At 37.3% G+C, this 10,781-nt stretch overlaps 1 protein-coding gene and 1 non-coding gene across 7 annotated transcripts; both read right to left on the reverse strand.

Annotated features, from left to right (window-relative positions):
- Window positions 1–6,342: 6,342 nt before the first annotated feature.
- Window positions 6,343–9,970, reverse strand: si:ch211-199g17.9 (uncharacterized protein LOC108180085 homolog). Of its 6 annotated transcripts, XM_060044325.1 has the most exons (9): window positions 9,615–9,966; window positions 9,352–9,426; window positions 8,136–8,210; window positions 7,993–8,040; window positions 7,798–7,852; window positions 7,275–7,364; window positions 7,014–7,077; window positions 6,865–6,931; window positions 6,343–6,766 (listed from the first exon to the last, which is right to left on the reverse strand). In XM_060044325.1, exons 2-9 carry the CDS (start codon window positions 9,404–9,406, stop codon window positions 6,720–6,722), a joined length of 501 nt encoding a protein of 166 aa, XP_059900308.1. In that variant the 5' UTR covers window positions 9,407–9,426; window positions 9,615–9,966; the 3' UTR covers window positions 6,343–6,719. The 6 variants fall into 6 exon arrangements, 3 of the variants coding, with proteins under 3 accessions (XP_059900308.1, XP_059900311.1, XP_059900310.1); XM_060044328.1 differs by lacking the exon at window positions 7,014–7,077 and having other exon boundaries at window positions 7,275–7,377; window positions 9,615–9,970; XM_060044327.1 differs by lacking the exon at window positions 9,615–9,966 and having other exon boundaries at window positions 9,352–9,608.
- Window positions 8,274–8,405, reverse strand: LOC132451748 (U8 small nucleolar RNA). The gene has a single exon (XR_009524200.1). It is a non-coding gene; the product is annotated as a U8 small nucleolar RNA (small nucleolar RNA).
- Window positions 9,971–10,781: the final 811 nt, after the last annotated feature.

Here is a 10,781-nt window from a genome sequence, read left to right on the forward strand (position 1 = left end):
GAGGTATGTTGAGCTCCAAGCCTGGGTTAGTTGTACCACGAAAGTAGATCTCTTTAGCGTCGCTGTATCACCCTGGTGACTAATGCTCGCAACCAAACCTGGTCGGGACTCGGGAGCAGTTTTTCGGCTTAGTCTAGCCGGAGATCTGCTATTAAAATCGGCGTGCGCAGCTTCCTAGCCCCTCCTCTGACAATTGCGTCACCATTTGTGGGTGTTCCCGTGGACCCGGCGCACTTCTCGTACAGGCGTCTCTCCGGAGAGGGTTTTACGGGACAGAACCGATCCCTTGGCATTGTCTGACGATATTCAGATTTCTGACTTTATTGTCATTGTGCAAACAACGAAATTGGGGTTCTTCATGAGAGATACAGATTCTCATCAGAGGGTGTTCGTTATTTGATCGCAGTGCCGCTGCTAGCAATTTTGGGGCCCTAAGCATGACTCCTTTATGCCCCCCCCCCCCGAAAAAAAGAATTGGTCTCTGCCAGCTTAACATTTTATTAAAACGCAAAAGTTAAATCTACTTTGGAAACACAGTTCACAGAACAGCCAAAACATACATACAGTACACACAAGTATTGGAATGTCCAAAATCTTTTAAATTAAATAGTTATCCATGAATACAAACTTAAAACCAGAAGTATACAAGTAAGAATTATAATTATTATTTTTTTTTTTTTTGGGGGCCCCCTCAGGACTTGAGGCCCTACGCGCAGCGCGTAGTGTGCGTTATGGGAGCGCCGGCACTGGTCATGAAAAAAAACATAAGGGGTAACACTGTTATTTTTTATTGGTCGTCATGAAAAAAAACATAAGGGGTAACACTGTTGTTTTACTTTGGTCGTCATGAAAAAAAACATAAGGGGTAACACTGATGTTTTTTATTGGTCGTCATGAAAAAAAACATAAGGGGTAACACTGTGGTTTTTTATTGGTCGTCATGAAAAAAAAACATAAGGGGTAACACTGTGGTTTTTTATTGGTCGTCATGAAAAAAAACATAAGGGGTAACACTGTCGTTTTTTATTGCTCGTCATGAAAAAAAACATAAGGGGTAACACTGTTGTTTTTATTGGTCATCATGAAAAAAAACATAAGGGGTAACACTGTTGTTTTTTATTGGTCGTCATGAAAAAAACATAAGGGGTAACACTGTTGTCTTTGTCAAATAAAACATAAGGGGTAACACTGTCGTTTTTTATTGATCGTCATGAAAAAAAACAAGGAAAATAATAGAAATACACACATACATTTTAATGTCATGTATATCCTCTTTATTGATGATTGATTATTGTGTTAGGTCATCGCCTCAGTGGTGCAGTGGAGTGCACTCTGCCCAAACCCCTGGAGACCGGGGTTCAAGTACGGTTGATGTCTTCTGTTGGAAGACTCTTATATCTATTTCATGTGAATTATAAAGTGAAGTATAACCTTCGTGATGCCTATGTCCGGTGTCTTGTTGGTGCATTGTTAAGGTCGGAGGTTAACACTTTAAACAGCTCATTTTTGGATCCCCGCAAAAACGTAGACAGGGGTGGCACTGTCGTTTTTTTTTGGTCAACATGGAAAAAACATGAGGGGTGACTGTCGTTTTCTATCGGCTGTCATGAAATAAACATAAGGGTCTATATTTATCAAATAAAACATAGGGGGTAACACTGTTGTTTTACTTTGGTCGTCATGAAATAAAACACAAGGGGTAACACTGTTGTTTTTTATTGGTCGTCATGAAAAAAAACATAAGGGGCAACACTGTTGTTTTTTATTGGTCGTCATGAAAAAAACCATAAGGGGTAACACTGTTGTTTTTTATTGGTCGTCATGAAAAAAACCATGAGGGGTAACACTGTTGTCTTTGTCAAATAAAACATAAGGAGTAACACTGTTGTTTTTATTGGTCGTCATGAATTTATTTAGGATTCATAAAGGGCTTTCTTATCTTATCTACTGTATATACAGTGCAATCGTCATGAAAAAAAACATAAGGGGTAACACTGTGGTTTTTTATTGGTCGTCATGAAAAAAAAACATAAGGGGTAACACTGTGGTTTTTTATTGGTCGTCATGAAAAAAAACCTAAGGGGTAACACTGATGTTTTTATTGGTCTTCGTGAAAAAAAACATAAGGGGTAACACTGTCGTTTTTTATTGGTCGTCATGAAAAAAAACATAAAGGGTAACACTGTTGTTTTTTATTGGTCGTCATGAAAAAAAACATAAGGGGTAACACTGTTGTTTTTTATTGGTCGTCATGAAAAAAAACATAAGGGGTAACACTGTCGTTTTTTATTGGTCGTCATGAAAAAAAACATAAGGGGTAACACTGTTGTTTTTATTGGTCGTCATGAAAAAAAACATAAGGGGTAACACTGTTGTTTTGTATTGGTCGTCATGAAAAAAACCATAAGGGGTAACACTGTTGTTTTTTATTGGTCGTCATGAAAAAAACCATAAGGGGTAACACTGTTGTCTTTGTCAAATAAAACATAAGGAGTAACACTGTTGTTTTTATTGGTCGTCATGAAAAAAACCGTAAGGGGTAACACTGTTGTTTTTATTGGTCGTCATGAAAAAAACATAAGGGGTAACACTGTGTTTTTTTATTTGTCGACATGAAAAAAAACATAAGGGGTAACACTGTCGTTTTTTATTGGTCGTCATGAAAAAAAACATAAGGGGTAACACTGTTGTTTTTATTGGTCGTCATGAAAAAAAACATAAGGGGTAACACCGTTGTTTTTTATTGGTCTTCATGAAAAAAACCGTAAGGGGTAACACTGTTGTCTTTGTCAAATAAAACATAAGGAGTAACACTGTTGTTTTTATTGGTCGTCATGAAAAAAAATATAAGGACGCAAGTAACACTGTTGTTTTTTATTGGTCGTCATGAAAAAAAACATAAGGGGTAACACTGTTGTTTTTTATTGGTCGTCATGAAAAAAAACATAAGGGGTAACACTGTTTTTTTTACTTTGGTCGTCATGAAAAAAAACATAAGGGGTAACACTGATGTTTTTTATTGGTCGTCATGAAAAAAAACATAAGGGGTAACACTGTGGTTTTTTATTGGTCGTCATGAAAAAAAAACATAAGGGGTAACACTGTGGTTTTTTATTGGTCGTCATGAAAAAAAACCTAAGGGGTAACACTGATGTTTTTATTGGTCTTCATGAAAAAAAACATAAGGGGTAACACTGTCGTTTTTTATTGGTCGTCATGAAAAAAAACATAAGGGGTAACACTGTTGTTTTTATTGGTCGTCATGAAAAAAAACATAAGGGGTAACACTGTTGTTTTTTATTGGTCGTCATGAAAAAAACCATAAGGGGTAACACTGTTGTTTTTTATTGATCGTCATGAAAAAAACATAAGGGGTAACACTGTTGTCTTTGTCAAATAAAACATAAGGGGTAACACTGTCGTTTTTTATTGGTCGTCATGAAAAAAAACTTAAGGAAAATAATAGAAATACACACATACATTTTAATGTCATGTATATCCTCTTTATTGATGATTGAATATTGTGTAATGTCATCGAATCAGTGGTGCAGTGGAGTGCACTCTGCCTAATCCTCTGGAGACCGGGGCTCAAGTCAGGTTGATGTCATCTGTTGGACGACTCTTATATCTATTTCATGTGAATTTTAAAGTCAAGTATAACCTTCGTGATGCCAATGTCCGGTGTCTTGTTGGTGCATTGTTAAGGTCGGAGGTTAACACTTTAAACAGCTAATTTTTGGATCCCCGCAAAAACGTAGACAGGGGTGGCACTGTCGTTTTTTTTTGGTCAACATGGAAAAAACATGAGGGGTAACTGTCGTTTTTTATCGGCTGTCATGAAATAAACATAGGGGTCTATATTTATCAAATAAAACATAAGGAGTAACACTGTTGTTTTTATTGGTCGTCATGAATTTATTTAGGATTCATAAAGGGCTTTCTTATCTTATCTACTGTATATACAGTGCACTCGTCATGAAAAAAAACATAAGGGGTAACACTGTGGTTTTTTATTGGTCGTCATGAAAAAAAAACATAAGGGGTAACACTGTGGTTTTTTATTGGTCGTCATGAAAAAAAACCTAAGGGGTAACACTGATGTTTTTATTGGTCTTCATGAAAAAAAACATAAGGGGTAACACTGTCGTTTTTTATTGGTCGTCATGAAAAAAAACATAAGGGGTAACACTGTTGTTTTTTATTGGTCGTCATGAAAAAAAACATAAGGGGTAACACTGTCGTTTTTTATTGGTTGTCATGAAAAAAAACATAAGGGGTAACACTGTGGTTTTTTATTGTTCGACATGAAAAAAAACATAAGGGGTAACACTGTTGTTTTTTATTGGTCGTCATGAAAAAAAATATGAGGGGTAACACTGTTGTTTTTATTGGTCGTCATGAAAAAAACATAAGGGGTAACACTGTTGTTTTTTATTGGTCGTCATGAAAAAAACCATAAGGGGTAACACTGTTGTTTTTTATTGGTCGTCATGAAAAAAAACATAGGGGGTAACACTGTTGTTTTTTATTGGTCGTCATGAAAAAAACATAAGGGGTAACACTGTTGTCTTTGTCAAATAAAACAAGGGGTAACACTGTCGTTTTTTATTGGTCGTCATGAAAAAAAACATAAGGAAAATAATAGAAATACACACATACATTTTAATGTCATGTATATCCTCTTTATTGATGATTGATTATTGTGTAATGTCTTCGCCTCAGTGGTGCAGTGGAGTGCACTCTGCCTAACCCCCTGGAGACCGGGGTTCAAGTCCGGTTGATGTCATCTGTTGGAAGACTCTTATATCTATTTCATGTGAATTATAAAGTCAAGTATAACCTTCGTGATGCCTATGTCCGGTGTCTTGTTGGTGCATTGTTAAGGTCGGAGGTTAACACTATTAACAGCTAATTTTTGGATCCCCGCAAAAACGTAGACAGGGGTGGCACTGTCGTTTTATTTTGGTCAACATGGAAAAAACATGAGGGGTAACTGTCGTTTTTTATCGGCTGTCATGAAATAAACATAAGGGTCTATATTTATCAAATAAAACATAGGGGGTAACACTGTTGTTTTACTTTGGTCGTCATGAAAAAAAACACAAGGGGTAACACTGTCGTTTTTTTTGGTCGTCATGAAAAAAAACATAAGGGGTAACACTGTTGTTTTTTATTGGTCGTCATGAAAAAAAACATTGTTTTTTATTGGTCGTCATGAAAAAAACCATAAGGGGTAACACTGTTGTCTTTGTCAAATAAAACATAAGGAGTAACACTGTTGTTTTTATTGGTCGTCATGAATTTATTTAGGATTCATAAAGGGCTTTCTTATCTTATAATAATAATAATATAGATATATAAAGTGAGGTATATGTGTGTATGTTTAATGTTTTATGTGTGTTAAGTGCCCTGATTGCCCAAGGAAAGAGCTGTTGTTCAGTCTGTTGGTTGTGCTCTTCAGGCTCCTGTACCTCCTACCAGAGGGCAGTAGGCTGAGCAGGTGGTTGTGGGGATGGAGGTGGTGTGAATACGAATGTGTGAAACAAATAAGTGTTTTCTCTGTTAATGAGTCCACAAGATATGTGTGTGCTTTCGTTGATGCACTGATACGCTCAATTCTGAGTGATTAAATTCTCCTAATATGAGATTTTGGTTGTGGAATTAGCAAGCGATCAAGAGTCTTTATCAACTGCATACTTTTGAACAAGTATCGAGTGAACTCCATCAAACCTTGTTCAAGAGCTCTCGTGAGATGTGATGATATCTCCTTCCAGGCCTGGCGCTACAACCTACCAGGACCCATTTGGAATGATCAATTCCAACCCGATTAGCACTGGGTGTTATGCACACTGGTAACAGCACAACATACGTGATATTAACGTAAAAATAGGAAGGTCATGGTACTAAGGTCTGTCAACGTTGATGATTTGGGCCTGATGATTTTTCTACACTCGACCGAATGGGAAGGATACTGCATGATTCATCAAAGTACTTTAATCTGTGATTGATCTGGCCCAGATTCAATATTTTCCGCTCATTAGGTTCAGAACTAGAAGGTAGAATACCTGTGAGAAGTTATTGAGATAAGTAAACATGATCTTCCATCTAGAAATGTAAAGCACTAAATGGTTTGAACTAAGAAGTCAGAATGGATCCTGTTTTTACTCCCATAAACAAAGGAGTTGTTATCAAAGTTCTCTCTTAGCGAATAACAGATAAGATAGGCCTATACTCCTCCTTAATGACATGTCGTCACTGTTAACAGAACTAATCTGACTATCACGTAGAACTACATAGTTCCTAATGCCACATAGCCAAAATGGCCAAGTAATTACAAAGGCATTTTCTGGTGAAAGCCTTTAATGAAGCATGAAAACAATCCTTATTATATTCAATATATTCTGAACCATTTATTTAATTTCACAATATTACACTGATATTAAGTGGTTTTTCTGCACACGTAAACCGACAAATACAACAGTTATGTAAGGATCACTCTATGAATTAAGCAGTTATTGAATGTGGATACAATTCCTTGTTCATACACATGCATACGGGATCCAATTTGAAATAAGGAGTGGTTTATAACAAAACCCTTTAGTTAACTTCACAAATAACCGCTCATTACAATTGAGGATAACAATTGTTAATGTTTCAAAGGATTTTCTGTATATAACTTGAGATCACTCCTCCTGGCTTCCTCTTCCACTTTACCTCTTCTAGACTTCCTCTTCTAGGATATTTAACTGTGCCACCTTAAGAATTTCTAAAAGTATAGAGCAAAACCTATTAATGAACACATTTGATGGAATACACCTTAACCAAAGAGACCCCAATGACATACACACATTGGAAGATACTTACCAGTGGCTAATAACTGGCATTTTGAATTCTGAGCGCTTTCTATTTCAGATGGAAGTCTCTCTGGGGTCTGAGGAGGAAGGATAAAGCTTAAAGGAGTGTAAAACAAAACAACATTTCTGTAAAATCTCTTCAGTGAAACGCAAACCTACAAATATAGTGAGTAGATTTTTGTGCTGCTCTATGAGTTGATTGAGTTGGTTTTCAAACTTCATCCTGCATGAAGAAAACATGTACAATTATAAATATACAAATATAAAAATAAACAACAGCTACAGGTCGGATGGTTATAATAAGTTTTACTTGAAAGTCAACGTCAACATAAGTTCAACGGCTCAATCGGGGTGAGACAGAATAGTCACATCTATCTGCAGTGATAGACTTCTGAATCACAAATAATGTGCTCTAGTTACCGCAGCTTTCTGTGCTTCAACTTTAATTCCTGGATCTGGCATCTGTACTGTTCTAACGTCTCCTCGCTTTGCCTGTTGAGCTGCAATTGTCTGCAAACAGACACTTCACACATCAGAAATGTATAGGGTATGGAGGGTTATTCAAGCATGCTATGCACCAAGAAGTTAGCATAAAGTTGATATTCATCTACCATGCATTTTATTGTGTATGGGCATAGTATAAAAAAATATATAGATATATATTTATTTTTTCTGTAGACATCATTTTATTTCATAATCTAGACGTAATAACCACACATTTAGAGATATTGTTTACTGGGACACGACGAAATGACTTAAGATTCTTAACTGAATACTTAACTAGCTATTTCATAAGTTGTGCCCTACATGGCTACACGTTTCTGTAATTTACTGCCATCTAGCGTTTCACATCATAAACACACAATCTATGAGTTGGGTTCTTTCGCCGAATGCACACACGCCTTATTTATTTGCCATTTTCGTAGGCTGCTGCCAATCTCACCTGGCGGATTCCTGCTCTGACTCTCTGCATTGGAACTTCAGAACCCTGCATGACTCTTTAACAAAACATGATTACAAAACCATTTATAATAAACTCTTTTTTAATTTCGGGTGTCATAAATATGCAGGAATTAAGAGGATCCTTTTCTTTCACAAAATAGGCATTGCATATATGAGAAGGATGCATACGGAACACCTTTTTTGTCTCGGTGCGTAGCTTTGAGTTGGTAAGCTTCAGTTCGTACTGTAATGAAAATAAAACCCTTTTCAACAGTGGCTAACTTTAACAGCACTCTTTATAGATAATGTCTGAAGGGTCTCAAAAAGAAAGTATCTCACAATTTGCCAGTTCTTCCAACAAGGCATCATGAACTGAGAGGGATTCGTTGACGTCTCCGTCAAGGACCAGTTTATCTGCTCAGATAGGTACAAAGTACAAAGAATTTTGCAAGGATTTTAACTTTCAACACTCATCAAATCAGAACGGTCCTGGAGGGTTGTTGCGCCCAGCCAGGATGGAGATATAATCATATCTCATTAGATCTCCGCTCATCATATTCTGTAATTCTCTTGAAGAGAAAAACAGGTAAGGATGTACCTCACCAATGATACCGTAGCAACGATGTCAGAACTCAAGTGACCCTCTGGTAACACTATCTACATCATGGTGCTACTATTTAATAAAAAATATATATATAGAATTATCCTGTTTACAGCAATGCAAAACATGACGTATAACTGTGGAATAAATATTACTGAAATTATTGATGAATTACTTTTAAACATTTTCAAACGTTACCCAAAAGGCTTTGCGAGCAAAAAGTGTCATTGGCATTGGTTGGCTGCGCCCTGCCTTAAAACATTTAAAATTATACTAGCTAAAAACGCCTGGTTATGAGGTAAAAAATATACAGAACAATGATGTAGTAATGTTTAATTGCTGGATGTTAACTTTGGCTGAAATGATACGCTCCTCTGTGTGTTTTTGTAAAAAAAAAAAAGCATACGGGAGAAGATGACAAACATCCTGGAAAGGACACTGACGAGGATGACGCATATAGGCTGAAAGAGGGTCATGAATTGTGGCGTTTTCCCGGTCTACCCCAACGCTATTTCCGTCATCCTGCTTCCCATGTGTATACACGTAAAGAGTCACCGGAGGGAGAAGAAATAGAACCGGACCGGATAATGAACAACAACAAGAATAATATACATGGAGATTTTTTTAGAAGTATTTCCAATAGCAATGTCAGAAACAACCCAGACGGATATAGATCTTTCAGAAGTCCTCTCTCTCTCGCTTCATGCCGCTTAAACCATGTGACTGAAAGTCCCGCCCCTTTATACCCCTAGTAACGCGTACCGTCGTTAGATCGTTTTATCACTTTTATTAAGAGACGTGGTTGATTTATAAACAAACGACGAGTTTTCGTTAATATCCAATACAGGGACACACGCTTAAAAGAAGGATAAAATTGAACGAGCATGTCTTTCTGTATTGTATAATGTGTCTTATTGCCTAGTTTAATACCAAGGCGAGGTGCCTCTGCCATACCCTCTTGATGTTTTCTCAGCTTGACCATCAGCTGTTCAAATTTGAGTTCTTCCATATCTCTGCTTCCTTTGTAAACTATGAAAAAAGTGAATTAGTACATCAAAGGGAAAAGGATGGTATCAATAAAATCACTTGGGGGGCGTAATGCTAATTGAAACGCATTATAAAACGACGACGTTATTATTTAATTTATCTAGTAACATTATGTTACTTATTAAAATATGTATCCATTACGTTTAACAATAAAAACAGGTCGGACTTACCAAAGATACTAGTTATCGCACCGAATATCGAAGAAACGTGCTTCGGGACAGAGTGTTTTTGAAATCTTTAAACGGTAAACATTTAAAAAATGAGCCCTCAAATTTGCTCGTGTCACGTGTGGGGTCAGCTGGCGCCAAAGAACCACGCCATGACGTCACCTTTCAGTTGACGCTGATCAAGGACCGACGAATACGCGTTTTAATAATAATAATAATAATAATAATAATAATACATTTAATTTAGAGGCGCCTTTCAAGACACCCAAGGTCACCTTACAGAGCATATAGTCATCATACATTTTTTTTAAAAACAAGATATTGTGGAAAAAATAAATAAATAAACATAAGCAATAAGAAATAAATATCCATCCGTCTCGGAGGTCCGAGGACGTTGCCTAGCGACACGCACAAACACGCCCCTTTTCCTCGGACGGCGATCTCGCCATCTCGGTTGAACTCAGTGGTGACCGAGCGAAATTCCGAGACAGAATTCAAGATGGCTGCGCCCATTGGCCCTCATTTATCAAACGAACGTAGAAATGAGCGCAAATCTGAACGCATGATTCATCTTACGATAGGACCCACGTGAGATTTACGAAACCTTCGTATCACACCAATCCCAGCGTACGAAGGATCTTGGTGTTGATAAATACGGCGGCTGAGATCGATCGTAATTAACGTAACACGCACATATAAAAGCACGTCTTCAGAAGTCTCGCCCCTAACTTTTACGACATGGAGAAACGTCCAACGGTAAAATAGAGGAATTTTTCCGAGACCCAAATGGAGACGCTCGGGTCACTGGTGGATGCGAACCGTCTGGTTTTATTTGGTAGCCTATAGCTGGCATTAAAGGCCAGCAAAAGAATGCTATATGGAAGGAAATAACTGTTGCAGTGAATAGTGTTTCCAATGTTCGTCGGGCTACGGAAGAGGTTTGTTAATTAAATTAATTAAATAATAAATTAAATGTACAACTTCTGTTATCCAGCTTAAAACATTTCACATATATGCTATTGTTTGCATTCCGTTAAAGTTATTTAATTCCGAATAAGGTGAAGAAGAAATGGTCCGACATGAAGCTCAGCACCAAAAAAATCGTGTTGCGGCTGTGAAGCCGGCCAAGCAAGAAACGGGAGGAGGCCGGTGCAGTGCGACTGCAGCGTA

Source organism: Gadus macrocephalus, chromosome 22 (genome assembly GCF_031168955.1).
Source record: "Gadus macrocephalus chromosome 22, ASM3116895v1".
NCBI classification, from domain to species: Eukaryota; Metazoa; Chordata; class Actinopteri; order Gadiformes; family Gadidae; genus Gadus; species Gadus macrocephalus.

Excerpts from the sequence above, each read along its gene's own strand:
- si:ch211-199g17.9 (XM_060044325.1), bottom strand. The coding sequence starts at position 9,406 with ATGGAAGAACTCAAATTTGAACAGCTGATGGTCAAGCTGAGAAAACAT. Across the intron at positions 8,041-8,135 it reads GTTGGAAGAACTGGCAAATT|TACGAACTGAAGCTTACCAA; the intron begins GTGAGATACTTT and ends TTTTCATTACAG. Across the intron at positions 7,853-7,992 it reads TACGCACCGAGACAAAAAAG|AGTCATGCAGGGTTCTGAAG; the intron begins GTGTTCCGTATG and ends GTTTTGTTAAAG.